Below are 16011 nucleotides of genomic sequence, written 5' to 3'. Positions count from 1 at the left end.
AATTATGAACGTTTCAAATCACCTCGTTAGCAACTTTTTCGCCTGGTCGGTCAAACGACAGAAAGCTACGGCATTGAATTAAAAGTACTTTGCCTCGAAACGGCTTACCGAGGCTCCTATTTTGAAACTGCAATGGCGGCTGGGAGGCGCCCCCCTACTCCAACCACCAGGCCAAAGCCGGCTGCCAGGACTCATATCATATAAGCACTGGCAATGCAATGTTAAAGAGACGGCGGAAAAATTTAGAGCGCCGGAATAGGTGAATGTGTTATCGACTTACGGCTCCGATTTAAAATTGTAAAATTGATTTCTAATACAGATTACTCGTGGCCTCATGCACATATCACATTTCTTTACTTACTACAGTTGAAAACTACTTAGTCATTTTACATCTCATAAAATATTGTCTTGATTATTGGCCATTATCCCACGTTGTGGCGTGACGTTTGATAATACAGCTCTATGAGGCCGCTATGAAACCATTATCGCTGGCTAAATTATTTTTAATGACTACGTAGGTACCTATTTGTGGCCATGTTCATAAGTCATACCTACGTCCCTAGCATCTATGATGTATGATTGTTTGCGGAGAATTTTATGCTCCGCGCTGCTATATAAAATTAGCTTAGGTGTCGATATTTATGTAGAATTTTTGCTGGGAGTCTGGGAGTATGCACGTTGCACCGAACTGATGAACTCGGCGGAAAATTGCACTTGATCCTCTGCCTCCCTCCCTGTCTGCGTCTGCCTTCTCCTTAGATACGATTTCCGACTTTCCGACCTACTACAATTATCCTGCCTACCTCCGTTATTATGCTTGGGACACTATCGTGGCATAGTTTATACATACAATGCGCGGCTTGTAATCGGTTTGGCATATCGTATATTTATCGAGTATATCGTGTATGTTTATCAAATTGCGTTTATGATCATCATTAATTTGCAAATGAGTTGAGTTTTTTCCATTTAAAAGTACTCTGAGTAGTCGTACTTTTTGTTATCTTCTTTTCCATCTTTTGAATCAAAAGAAAAAATTAAATACATATAAAAGTCCTCTTATTTCTTCTTGGAAAGTAAGTTTAGGTGTCGCGTTATTCGTAAATGTCTGTCAAATTTAACAAACCATAATCGCGTTATCGTTTGTCCCTATCCGTCTTTTTGACAATTCTGTTTGTTAGAAAGGTATAAAATTTATCTGAGGTTTATACGAGGTTGCCAAGTTTTATAAATAGGGGTTAGTGATATTACTTTGACAACTGTTGAAGATAGATTACTGACACAACAATAATTAATATTCATAAAAAGCATGTAAGAAGAAGAAGGTAGAAGATAATCATGTTTTTCACTTGGTCAGGTGTAGACGGACAGGTGCAGCGCTGCACGAGTTTTTGCTGCAGGCTGCAACAATGGCGGCGCATTCCGGCGCGCCGTTAGTGAGCGGTAATCGCCGCGATCATCGCCTCCGCTGAACCCGTCGAGGGCTTCCAATCCGAGTCATCCAGATAACACTGCGGCCGCTTCCGCGTCGCGTGAAAGGAAATACTTCCATCTGATTAGGTGTCGGAGATATGCGACTCATTTAGCGAGATGACTCGTGCTTTGCTGCTTGAGATTCCTAAGGAGTTCTACATTGATCGTTTAGTAAATAAAAACTACTTAAATACCACAACAAATACCAGGGGCAGTTAATAGTTGCAAGAATTTACCAGTATGCAGTTATCGCTCTCTTTTTTCCGGTTCTTCCAGCTGTTATGTGAAAACTAAACCTTTATGAAATATTTATTAGTATCATGACTTGTATGAGTTTTTGCCGAGTTCGTTTAAACCCGTAGAGCACGACGGGGCGCGGCTAGGGTTGCCAGATGGTCGGGATTCGGCGGGATTCTCCCGATTTTTAGCATGTGTTCCCGATTCCCGACAAAGTGAAAATTGTCCCGAAAAACAGCTTCACGTTATAAAACAATAATTTCAAGTTCCGAACTGTCGTCGAGTGAGCAAGCGACCCGCGTCGAGCCCGTCAGCGCGCGTGCAAGGCGCGCGTAGCGAGATTGGGCAGAGCAGCTGACGTAGTGCCAATAATGTAAAATATCGTTGTTTTTAATACAATTAATTTAATTTGAATGGTTTTTTTCCCGACTTAAGGCCCACAATCCCGAAAAATTTATATTTTTTCCCGATAATAGCGCCTTTCGATCTGGCAACCCTAGGCGCGGCTGGCCGCGAGCCAGACCAAACAGGGTAAAAAGCAAGGGCGGCGACGGCGGCCGCGCCCCGAAATAGCGAGCAAAGTCAAGGCGTGTGCTGTCAGAGTACCTACACGATCGGCGCTTCACCGGACTACGTACATGAACCTTAACTTTTTGCATCAAAGTAACTTTAGACATAGAGTTATGAGGAACTACCTAATTTATTACTCTAATTAGTCAGGTTTTATTGCAGAGAGCCCTACAACATTTCTGATACATTGTGTATTATACCTATTGAAGAACATAATACAAAATATTGTTTGTGGTGTTTTACATTTTATTAATTATTTTAAATGAGTTGCGCAGAGATGGCGTTCATGCTTAGGCTAGACCATAGTTTCCCAAAGTGCAAAGTGGGCAATACCGCCCCCCAGTGGCGCTGAAGAGTTTCAGGGGGGCGGTCGGGGCCGCGGAAGCGATTGGGGGGCGTTCATGCTGCCCAGGGGGGCGCTTCCGCAAGTGAAAAAAAAAACTGAAATATTAGATAATACAAATAGATTTATACCTAAGTATACGGTTTATTTGTGTTTCCTACCTAAAACAGCATTTGAGGAATGAATTCTCAGCAAGCTGGAAATCGTTTTAATACCTTCATTAAATATTTGGTTCTAAAATAAATGCGTGTAATCGGAGTTTGCTCAATTCCAGGAGGTGTGCATAAATTTTGTGAGCCTTGGAAGTTAAATTTTTCCTTGGATTTCCAAACCACTCGATGTAGAAGGAATCATCAATTACAATGTCACGACCAGCAAGATTTTGTGGATCAGATACTGGCGAAAAAGAATTTCGGATTTTAACACTACATAAAAAAAAACAGTAATTCAAATTGGCAGCCAATTTTACAAACTGGCTACGAATTCATACTTAAGATACTTTTCGGATCCTCAGATATCAATTTTTATCATGTTTAGACGAAAATTTCCGTCAGACGTAGGTACCGTTTTCGAGCTACAAGCAAAAAACTGAAAATGAGCTAGAATTGTATGCACACCACCTCCTAGGGTTGAGCAAAGTCCGATTACACGCAATTAGGACCAAATGAATGTTTTAAAATTAAATTATATAATTCGCTACCTAAGGCAATAGTTGATTCCACCAGCGACCAAATATTTGCACGTAATTTAAAAATGCTGCTCCAAGAAAAAGCTTACTACACTATCGATGAATTCCTCACAGGGAACAACCAACATCTGTAAAAAATTGTAAACTGACAAATAGATACTTAATTAAACTATAAATATGACATATATTATTATAATAATTTAATTTGCTTGAATGTATACTAGTATGTGACTTTTCTTGATTAAAGTACTTACTTAAATTATTACAATGAAATTAAATTTACCGCAATATGTAAATACTGATGAACTGTAAAACTGTTGACATGTAAAATATTACTTTTTACCAATAAACGCTATCTATCTAAATGGGTTCCAGCTTGCTGGGAATTAATTCCCCGAAATGTTTTTTTGGTGGGAATCACAAATAAACTGTATGCTTAGGAATACATTATTCGTATTGTCTAAAATTCTAATTTAATATAATTTTAACAAGATGAAAAAGTTATTAAATTAGGCCTTCTTTAAGTCTTTCAGGCCAATTCAAACGTGCCCCTGACATCAAACCATAATAAGTATCGGTAGACATTCACGGTTATTCCGTGAATTAAAAATACGTTAATTCCGCTTTTATTCTGTGATGGTGGGCGCTGAAATTTTTTTTGACATCTCGAAGTTGGCGGTGGCCCAAAAAAGTTTGGGAACCTATGGGCTAGACTCTGTGCGGAAAGAAAAAGTCATAGAATGTATGGTTTCCATCATGGATGTAAGTAAAATACATTCCACGACTCTTTCCGCACAGTCTATAAAAGTGACCAGAGGTTGTTTCACATGGCCTATCCCACACTTGTTTGTTTGTCAACCTTCGACAAAATAAATTTTAACTTATCGAATTTCAGTTACCATTGCGTCCATACGTTTAATTTTAGTAACCTTGTATTTTGAAAACTTTTCGCTAATTAGTTAATTAGTGCTAACTATACTTCTATCAACAGTGGCAACTAGACGCTCCCTACGGGGCGTGCCTTCAGGTCATGCGACAACACAGCCAATTAGCCCAATAATTTTCAGCGCACCTCCAGTTAACGCTATTAGGTATGACGTTATTGCCCAGTATCATAACGTGCAAATTCCACGCAACTGATGAATATATTACCAGGCTCGGGTGTCGCGCGTGCCCAATTGGGCCTCGTCGAGTTTAATCAACATTGTTTCTTGCGAATTCATAGAACGTCGTCGGGGCTCAACGCCACTCAAGTTGTTTAGGATCGGTAACCGTACTTCATGAGACTTATGTAGTTTATGTAATAACATGCCTACAAAGAATATATTCAGATTAGACATTGCAATGATTTACATTACATCGTGTTTCATTCATTTCTTATTACCCAAGTAGTCATTGTAAAAAAAAACTTCCGGTTGTACGTGTAGTTTACTGTGGTCGGCTTACCTTCAATGACCCATTTTCTTTGCGATATTTTTAAGAAATCATTCGCGGTATGCGCTAGTGCTCTACTTACCTATTGTTGTGAAATTTCAGAATGGACTTCTGTAATGTTTAGCATTGTAGCCATTCTGTTCATTTCTATGATGATGCATAAGCAAGCTTTAAAAATGAAACGACAGTTGTTTTATTTCTTACCATTTGTGTAAGTAAAATGAAAAACATTTCAAGTACCCGATTGACAATGCTTATTGTCTGACAGAAAAGGTTAACATGCAATTACGAAATGTAGCTTCACAGTCCGCGTTTTGAATAACGGTTACTGCTAAAAACTAAATCTAGGCAGTAACAATGCGAAAATTATATAAACGAGGATAACGGCCTCAGCCACCTAAGGCGCATCACGTACAGAAGGGGCACAATAGCGGTCCGCTGACTCACCGCGAGACAGAACAAGGACATCCTTGCATACATGCGGGTGCGCAATTGTTCATAGTTTTTTGACAGCTCGTGGCATAGCAAATTTACAACACTGATATATCTCCAATCTCTCAAACTCTGCCATAATTTTCAAGGAATTTGTTCAAACAAGTCATATTACACCACCATACCAGTCACCACGTACTCTCACGTTGCTCTCACGTCAAAAAGTAAAATACGTCAGTCATCGTTATTAACTATATAGCCCGCTTATGTGAAAAGTAACGACATCACCGCCCGGTGTATTCTGATAATTTAACCGAAATACCTGAGCTATAACGAGTTAAAATAGAAATTGGCAAATGTCATGATATACCAGAGTAAAATAGTCGAATAGCGCCTCACATTTGTGACCATTCGAAACATAACATAAACATCGTTGCTCCATATCCGTCCCAGCCATTCGCCATTGTGCTGCAACAAATTGCGAACATAATAGACTTTGCAACACCTTGGCGCAGGATGACACACTGATATTTTAGCTAATAGACTTGAGAAATTCACGACGCCTTACGACTGGAATTCTACTTATCCGTTATTTGTGCTGCTGTGATTCCACTCCAGTATACATCAATTATATGCTTAATATTTTTACCTTTGCTCTTAATTTCGTGATGTATACATCTTCTATATATACTAGTGGCTCTGTGAGCTGTAGACCTCGCGAGCATAGCTTATTGGAACCGTGCACGATGACAGCGCCACACAGCGGTTTGATCAATCAACAATACAAAGATTTTAATTAATTTAAAAAAAAATACGAAGTTTAAGCGAAAAAAAAATACAAAAAGTTATGTCTTACTGGGGATCGAACCCAAACTTTCTGTGTGCAAACAAAAAAAGCGATTGTTTACAAAATACGCCATGATAGTTCTTAGCTAAGCTGACGAAATTCGGCTACTCATTCTCGAGTACAAACTAAATATCTAAATACCGCCTAAACCAGCAATACAATTTTTCTGCATTTTTTGCCATTTACTATGTAAATATGTCTCAAAAAGAAAATACTCTTATGATATCGATACGACTATTTGTTTAAGCGCGAGGTATCACAACTCCTCCATTTTTGAAAATTTCCAAAAACGGGATCGACAAAATTTTTTTATTTACTCATAGAATCTGGTCACAAAATTTCACAAGAATCGGTTGAGAATTGTGACCTGTAGAGGAGAACATCCGGACATACAAAAGCAAAATGCCCGAGTCAAAACGTAGACCTTCGCTTACGCTTCGGTCAATAAATGCACGTGTCCTGACCGACTGACTGACTCATCAACGCAGAGCCGAAACTACAAATGCTAGAAAGTGAAATTTGGACACTAGTTTGCATTTATAAAATGTATAAGAGCTAAGAAGCGATTTTGAGAAATTCAACCCCTAAGGGGGTTAAAAAGGGGATGAAAGTTTCTATGGGGTCGAAGCTTTATTTAGAGCTAGGAAATTGAAACTTCGTAAAAATATATATTATCACAATACAAAAAAGTAATTTCAGCGTTTTTGAAAACTCATCCCTTAAGGTGGTGAATAAGGGGTTGAAAGATTGTATGGAGATCGATTTTTTTTTATTATTGCGGGACTTGAAACTTTGTATATGGAGATATTATTAGAAGACAGGAAAAGTAATTTCAGCGTTTTTGAAAATTCATCCCTTAACAGGGTTAAAAAGGGGTTGAAAGTTTGAATCCATTACAAATGCTTTGAAACTTCTTAGAAAGGCATAATAGCCGATTACAAAAAAAAGTAATTGCGACGTTTTAGGAAATTCAAACCCTAAGGGGGTTAAAAAAGGGATGAAACTTTATCTTGGGGAGCAAATTTTATTTTGAGCTAGGACCTTGAAACTTTGCAAAAAGGTATTAAATTAAAATACAAGAAAACTAATTTCAGCGTTTTTGAAAAATCATCCCCTAAGGTGGTGAAAAAGGGGTTGAAAGTTTGTACGGATATCAAACATTATTTCGAGCGCGGGACCTGCATCTTTGTATTTGGGGATATTACTAAAAGACAGGAAAAGTAATTTCAGCATTTTGTTTAATTCATCCCCTAACAGGGGTTGAAAGTTTGTATGGGGTTCAAATTTTGTTTTAAGATAAGAACTTGAAACTTCGTAAAAAGGTATTTTATCAAAAGAGAAGAAAACTATTAAGTGCCGCGTAAACATGTACTTTTGCGCGACATGCAGTTATCTAGAACATCGATAGAATTTAAGCACCATATTTTTAAAGTAAATACCTTCTTATTTAAAACAAAATTGTTAACTATGCATTATCACAATTTGCCTCTCACTGATAATTACCTTTTTTTCCAAGTAAATCTTTAGCATTGTTTTCTTACTTTATTTGCGTGTTGTACTCACAATTGTAATAGTCAACTTAATAACGTATGAAACTTTAGGCCTATTTTTAGTCATTTTAGTAAGACTTATTTGTAAAAGGCTGTTTGTTTTCTAAATAAATAAATAATAATAATTAACGAATGATTAACCGTCCTACTGCAATTTTTTGCTGCATAATGTTCTAAGCTAATAATGTAGAATATATAACCACCAATATACAAATCCACGCGTACGAAGTCGCGGGCAACAGCTAGTATTACATATACTATACATATTTAAAAAAATCACGTGATGTTTTGTTACAAAAGGGAAAATATCATACGTGATATTTTTCCGACCCTATCTCTCCCTATGAGATCACTACATAGTATAAAACAAAGTCGCTTCCCGCTGTCTGTCTGTCCCTATGTATGCTGAAGGTGGGATCAGACGGTTCACTCGAATGAATGTTCACTTGAGTGAATGTTTCTTAGATCTTTAAAACTACGCAACGGATTTTGATGCAGTTTTTTTTTATAATATAGAGTGATTCAAGAGGAAGGTATATCTATAATTTGTTAACCCGTGCGAAGCCGGGGCGGGTCGTTAGTAGAATATAATTTCTGTAAGATGTGGGGTTGGAACTTAGGATTTAGACTCTGATTTGAGGCGGTCTTGATGTGGATTCGCACGCGGCTCCGGGTCCGGATCAGTGTGATAACCGCATTAGGTCATTTTTAGTTTATTGGGATATCAGACATCAGGAATTTTAAACATGTAAAGACAGAATTAGATTAGAAACTAAAATGATTGCCTCGTGCCTTTATTATCTCTACATTATTAAGATGTTGCTGCTGTTCGTATAACTATGTTGGAATTTAGATTAGGTATTTTAGCTCATTAAAATAGTGAACGTAATGCTACCTTCATATTATGCATGTTACGAAGGAATGCGATTATCAACGTAAGAGATCAATATTTAAGTTGGTTGCGTTGTGTGCTGTAGTCGGTAATACATAATGGATTCTACTTTCCAATAATGTTTATTCCACGATCAATTCCCTTTTTTCCTAAGTGTTTATCCCACGTTGTATATATAAGTCAAGCCTTTTAAGAATCATTTTATTAACTTGGTTACAGGACTTACAAGGAAAATTCTTCATACTCGTAATATAGCAAATAACGAACGTTGCCATACCAGTTCGGTACTTTATTAGCTAATAGATATCACGCATTTTTTGCTATTAATCACTAGTCACTCCGTTCATTGAGAGCGCTCCTAATGTTACAAACAAGACTGCCATGACTCATATCTAATTGTGATGTGTTAATGACTGAATGAGCGTCGTTGTCCCCAGATGACTTGAAGGCAGTGACGAAGCGGCTGATAGTGCAGGCGAAAAGGCAGGGCTCCTGCGACAATATCTCCATAATCGTGGTGTTCCTGAAGGACCCGCGCGACATCGCCGCCGACAACCGCCCGCCCATGGATCTTGGGTAACTGTATAATGCTTATTATTCTTAATTAATAGACATAACGCAGAATATAAGCCAGGGTTTAGTCGACCGTTAGAAGGTATTCACTGTTGAAGCGATAAGTATAAAGAGCAATAGATGTCCTAACTTCGATGGCGGTCGATGCCGATCAAGCACCAAGCAAGATTCCCTAGAAATTCTTGAAAGGGCACTATAAAAAAAGATTTGGCGTCACAATCGGAAGGATAATTGATGCAAAATAAAAGGTGCCTCCCCAGAAACATCGGCATATCTCTATTATCCAGATGTTCACTTAGATTTTGGAATTTGATAATTAGGCAATCAAAACGCACCTACCGATAAAATTACCAGTTTTTGCGTAGGCTACTATGCCATTCTCTCAATAACGAAATCAACAAAACCAGACGACCTTGAAAATATCGGTTGCCTGCCTAACTTTTAAACTAAATTGAGAGTCCACGCACGATCTTAAATATTTATTATATCACATCGGCCGGGGCGCTTAAGTTAATCTTGTGTGGTCATCGATGTGAGGTCCGACACTGAAGATAAGAACAACAAGACTCCTGTTACCCGAACACAAATATGTAGAAAACTGAAAACATTAAGCCGAATGCTAAAAACGTAGATCGATGTATGTGTGATAACAGTGATAAGTAATACTGATTCCCTAATGCTAAAAAAAAAAAATTTCAGCTGGAAGACGGGGTTTTTCGACCCGGTCCCTTCATCCGATCCTCTCTTCATCATTACTTGTATTATATTCTGATTTCAGTCTGATCCACTTTGAAATCCGTCCCTCGGGATAAAACAATTTAAATTTGTTTCTGATATACCTACACCATCTTACGCAGATCGCGGATTATTCGAGCGGAATTAAAACAATTTAAAATAAACGGGCCCCATTCAAGGATACGAGAAAAGGGTTGGACGTAAACAACTCAAAACATAAGTAGACTAGTGTCCTTTTTTTTTTGCGGAGTAAGGTCTTATAGCCACCTCGCCCGTGGACACCTCGCCACACTAGTACATAAAATAAAGTTACCTAATACGTCATTAAGCAAAACTGCTAATCATCGTCACATAAGGCTAATACTATGTTGAAAACTGTTCCGCTGGGTACGAGTCTATTTACACTATTCATGTAATTGTTAAGTTAATTCCACTCATCTCAATATGTAATCGTTCAGGCTGGACAACGCGTTGGTGAACGCGTCGCTGCCGCCCTTTGCCGTGGAGGCGGACGCCAAGCACCACGGCATGGACGGCGCGGCGGCGGAGTGCGGCGAGCCCGAGGGCGAGCTGGCCGACAACGGCGTCGACAACTCGGACAGTGACAGCGAGGACCTCGGCCCGGAGACCGCGGTGGACGCGGACGATCTGGACGCGGAGGCCAAGAACCACGTCGCGCCGCCGACACCTCCAGCTCACACAGGTACGTCAAATATGGTGGAATTTAATAATCTACAATAGGGTGTAGTGTAGGTAACTTGGAGCGGAACACCTTCGTTGGCGGAATAGTGACACTTCTCCGGTAGTTCCAGACGGCAAAGGTGGCACGAGAATAGCTATGTAACTCGTTTAGGGACTCCGATTAGACATGTCAATGAGCTCAATATTGGAACAAATTATTTATAAAAAAAGTTAACATTTCACGATAGATTTTTTTGCTTTCGTCAAATACTGAGGGCCGTGACCCACCAGGAAATGACTATCTCTTGAACTAGGTATGTTCCTCCATCTGTTCCTGAGGATTAACTGTTGTGCTTCTTCCTTTAGGTCTTTAATCATTATCCTCTTTTTGTTCTGGTGGTTTCATTGATGAGTTGACGATGATTTCTAAAAAATCCATTGAATCATATTTTAGAGTTTTATTTATTTACAAATCTAGATAGCGTGTGTTTGAACATTTATCAATTATTTATTTGATGCCCGTGCACGTTACGCTCACTTTCAGTGCATTTCATAAAAGGTAAGTTTGGTAGAGTGTATCACAACTCAATTTTATCAGTTGTCTGGTTTGCTTATGGTTTGCTTTATGTTACTCTATTTGTTCTGCTTGTATTATGTTACGTCTTCCACACTTTAGGTACATACAGACCTATTACAACAAGATGATTTATTTAGGCACCCCAACTTAATTCAAGTTTGCACTCTTTGGAGTCATGGCACAGAGATTATATTTTTCTTCACTTAGGTACTTACATATACGAGTACTTAATATGAATTGGGCTTGTCTTAAAATTTTCCGTTTTTGCTGTTATCTTAAGTTTTTACCTCATATCTGTTTATATACTTTATACCTGTTGCTTCGCTTATGTTACGTACCTAAAGTATTATAGTTTGCAATATATACCTATCTTAGAAATACCTAACAATACGGAATCTACTGATATCGACGTAATGTTTCAGGTGAAACCACGGATGAAAAGTTTAAGATATTATGGAATTATTACAACAGAATTCAAACTTCTAACGAGTTATCGACATCGACCGTTATTTATCGGATATGGTATTGTCTGATGTTATGCAGAGTTATGATAGACCCATAGTCACACGAACCACTGAAAATAATCCGCTAGAGTCTAATATGGAAATAAAAATGGAAACAAATGCAAGTCCAAAGACAATAACAAAATTAGCTGCGAAATCATCGAACACTCAACCAAAAACAATCATTTCAGCTATGCAATCAAACAAGTCACCATGCACCACCACGGCACCGTCGAACACAAATACACAAGATGAAAAACAACCCCCGAATATTGAAATGAAAAACAGTATAAACAACCACAACAATAATGGTCTGAAAAATGAAAGTATGAAGTTGGACAAAATTGATTATCTCTTTTTAGATTATGCGGATACTTTTAAAGGATTTACCCCTCGGAGACAAGCCGTGCTTAAATTAGAATTGGCAAGAATGTTTACCTTTGCTGAACTTGCAAATTTAGATCACGTTGAAAAGTGCAGTTGTGCGACCAGCAGACTAAGTAACGAAACTTTTGATAAGCCTACTGAGCATCTGGAACCTAAAGCATTTAAGAAAGATGATGCTACAAGGGTCTTGGATAAACATGATTATCTTTTTTTAAATTACGCCGATACTTTTAAAAGTTTTACCTTAAAAGGACAAGCTATTATTAAACTGGAATTGGCAAAATTATTTACGTGTGCCGAACTTGCAAAGGATGACTTACAATTTTTAGAAATTTGCGGACAATGAAGTTGCTAATGTTCCTGAAGATGTAGTCAATCTATTTTTTTTTTCATTTTTACATTATAGTTAAAAGTTTGACAAGCCTGTAAACCGTCAGTAGAAAAAGGCAGCAAATTTGAAAAATTAAGGCGAGAAGGGTTGTCCGAGGATAGAAAATTTGAATTTAGCGCGAATCCCGATTTTTTCTACTGACAAAATGGGTTTGACAGATTTCTTACTTTACCTATAATTTGTTATGTCAATTATAAGTACCGAAATATAGTTTATCTAAAAAATGTCTATTGTTTATTTCTAGCAGTTTCTTAAAATAAATTTCCATTATAAAAATATACGGTTTGAGTGTTTTAGAACGAAGATTATATGTATTTTTTCTACTCCCGTACTTTTATTTGTCATTTAAAGGGTCGTGCACACACCTTTAAAACCCTACCTAATAGTCGTTAAGACAAGTCTTTAGTCTATTCCCCAAAAAAGAATTTGTGTATACACGCAGTATCTTTTTGGCGATTTTACGATACTTCGTGTAATGACCACTTAAAAAATATTTAATGAAATACAGCGTTGCCAACCTTATTTTAAATGTCATCTCTGACAAATAAATGAACCACAGACATGTTTTTTTTTAAATTTCATTCATTCATTCTTTTCCCGCCCGTACCCTCCATTTTTGCTACATACTTCTTGAAATGAAAAGATTTGTTAAATTTTCAATTTTATTTCAAAGTAAGTGCTTGGTCGTAGAAAAAGTATTGTATGCAACGTTGTTTAACTGAGTCAAAAAATACTCGTGGCGTTTTTGTTAACAATTTTGGGCTTCGCCTCAAATTGTTACTCACGCCACTCGCCTTTTTTGACCTCTCTTAAACAACGGTTGCATAAAATATTATTGTTGACACATTGCAGACCATTGGACAACTTCCTCAAAATCCAAAAAAAAAGCGGCCAAGTGCGAGTCGGACTCGCCCATGAAGGGTTCCGTATTTAGGCGATTTATGACGTATAAAAAAAAAACTACTTACTAGATCTCGTTCAAACCAATTTTCGGTGGAAGTTTACATGGTAATGTACATCATATATTTTTTTTAGTTTTATCATTCTCTTATTTTAGAAGTTACAGGGGGGGGGACACACATTTTACCACTTTGGAAGTGTCTCTCGCGCAAACTATTCAGTTTAGAAAAAAATGATATTAGAAACCTCAATATCATTTTTGAAGACCTATCCATAGATACCCCACACGTATGGGTTTGATGAAAAAAAAAATTTTGAGTTTCAGTTCGAAGTATGGGAAACCCCAAAAATTTATTGTTTTTTTTCTATTTTTGTGTGAAAATCTTAATGCGGTTCACAGAATACATCTACTTACCAAGTTTCAACAGTATAGTTCTTATAGTTTCGGAGAAAAGTGGCTGTGACATACGGACGGACAGACGGACAGACGGACAGACAGACAGACATGACGAATCTATAAGGGTTCCGTTTTTTGCCATTTGGCTACTGAACCCTAAAAAAAGCCATAGTTTTGTTTTCCCAGTCATTCTAAAGTAGAATCCAGGGTTCTAGCTAATTTGGAGATTTCATACTTACGTATGGAATTAAAAAGGTATTATATTATAATATCTGGGAGACCGAGCTTTGCTCGGAAAACATACAAAAACCCAAAAATTAGCGTTTTCCCAGAGATAAGACCTAGCTAGATCGATTTTTCGCCCCCGAAAACCCCTATATACCAAATTTCATCGAAATCGTTAGAGCCGTTTCCGAGATCCCCAAAAAAAAAAAATATATATATATTTATATATAATATTATATATTATTTATTATAATTACTCAAAAAGGTATTTCTTTTTGTATTTTTTTTGGTACTTACCTAGTTTTTTTCTTAAGTACATACCTATCCTACATGGGGCAGATTGCCTAGAGTTAGACCAAGATAAGTCTGCAACGATTTTGACAGCACACGCAGTGCAAGTGGTATCAAAATCGTTGCAGGTTTTTCTTGGTCTAACTCTTTACTTTAGTACCCTATCGAAACATTGTTTAATTTTATTGTGAAATACTTCCATGATAAAGTAACAAGTAAACCCTATGCCCCAAATGGGCTAAATAAAGAGCTCCTTGTATTATTATTTATTTCTTTGTAATACGAATTGATACGGCATCCCCGTCCCTGGATGCGCGCCCCCCTCTGCCGCGGCCGCGTGTTCGCCATCCCTTCCCCGCGCCCTCCTCTCTTTCCCTCCCAGAGTCAGTCGCTCATTGAACGCGCGTTGGGTCTGTGTTGTTTCGACGGCTGCTCGCCTATTGTGACCGGCTTTTGTCCATACATTCTTGCTCGCTTGCAACTTGAATATTACACCGACAGTGTAGTGGAGATATTAATCTGTGCAGTGAAATTACCGTTTACGGTACGTGATTTTTATAAGTTGTTAATTACTTTCACATACCGATCCGTTTGTGAAAGGTTATTTCTGTGTTGATTCATGCGGAGCGGTGTTCTGGAAATAGATCGGTTCGCCTGAAGGCGCATCCCTCGGTCGTCGTTTCACCCAGGATTATTACAGACTCCTTCACGTGTTAAAATGTAGACTAGGATTACGGGCGTGTCTCGAACAGGCCGTTCTCGAAATGGCGTCCGCGAATGTCGCGAGTTTGAAATTTGCGACCGGTAAATTATCGTTGTGTTGGTCATTACGCTACATCCTACGTTCGTCAGTGTTTATATTATAGCACCGGTATCGGCGCGTCGTAGTTCTTTTGTTTTTGTTATATGTCAAATCGAGCGATTAGAATCTGTTTTCTTGGCAGACGAGGGTGTGTCACCTGTTGATGGTCGGAGGGTGAGTGGCCTGTTTAAACGTGGTGTTTTGTTGTTGCGCAGTGGAGGCGAGCCACATCGACGGTGCCCTGGCGGATAATGTAGGTGAGAGCGGCGAGGAGTCCGAAGACGAGTGGAACTACTTCAAGGGAGAGGGCGAGCGCTCGGAGCAGCAGCGCAGCGAGCCTGACGGAGACGACCAGGAGGAGCCGCCGCGCTCAGAGACGCCCTGTCAGGACAATGTGAGTACCTATCATAAACAAACCGCATATTGCACAACTTCATGTAAACATTGCCACCACCCCAAAATATACGTTTTGTTAACTACACGTTATAACCTAAAAACTATTCCGAAATACCAACAACGACATTGAACTTTAAGACTAAAACTAAACATGATGTTGATGTGCATCACTTGTGTGAAATAATCTGTTAGTCATCTGTTTATATGTAATTACTGATAAGTGAGGTAGCATTCCACACATTTGAAGGATAATTTTACCTATCTATTCTATTCACCACAGTTTTTTAGACACAACACAAGAATGCATTGTTATTTTTATTGTGCATCACTTATAGGTATATGAACTATTGTGATATTGGTATATTGTCTTCTGAAGTATTTAGACTACAAATAAAACTGAACACCATTCTTTAAACTTATGCTTTGTACTATTAAATGTTCCAGTCTGCCTGGGAAAGCAGTTCAGTCGACATGAACAGCTCCCCCCTCAACCCTGACGCCCCGCCGTTTGTGCCCGGCACAGTAGCCGGAGCAGACATCCTCCTGGCCGAGTCCCCGCGCAAGCCACAGCCAATGGATGACATTGAGCTGCCAGACGTTAAACAGTTTGAGACAGAAGTGGTTCGGCGGCCTGCTGAGCTGCTAGACTTGGATAATTGTGATCAGTTAAATGGACACCATGTAAGTTGC

The 16011-nt window shown here is 38.5% G+C and overlaps 1 protein-coding gene across 1 annotated transcript in view; it reads left to right on the top strand.

Moving 5' to 3' along the window:
- The window catches only part of LOC134648708 (uncharacterized), a 139025-nt gene that overhangs the window by 116904 nt on the left and 6110 nt on the right, over positions 1 to 16011 (top strand). Inside the window, exons 8-11 of the mRNA XM_063503217.1 lie at positions 8901 to 9039; positions 10230 to 10474; positions 15141 to 15319; positions 15766 to 16002. Of these exons, the coding sequence (XP_063359287.1) occupies positions 8901 to 9039; positions 10230 to 10474; positions 15141 to 15319; positions 15766 to 16002 (800 nt within the window). The remainder of the gene's footprint in view (positions 1 to 8900; positions 9040 to 10229; positions 10475 to 15140; positions 15320 to 15765; positions 16003 to 16011) is intronic.

This window comes from Cydia amplana, chromosome 6 (genome assembly GCF_948474715.1).
Source record: "Cydia amplana chromosome 6, ilCydAmpl1.1, whole genome shotgun sequence".
Taxonomy (NCBI): Eukaryota; Metazoa; Arthropoda; class Insecta; order Lepidoptera; family Tortricidae; genus Cydia; species Cydia amplana.
This window is presented reverse-complemented; position numbering and strand designations above follow the sequence as displayed.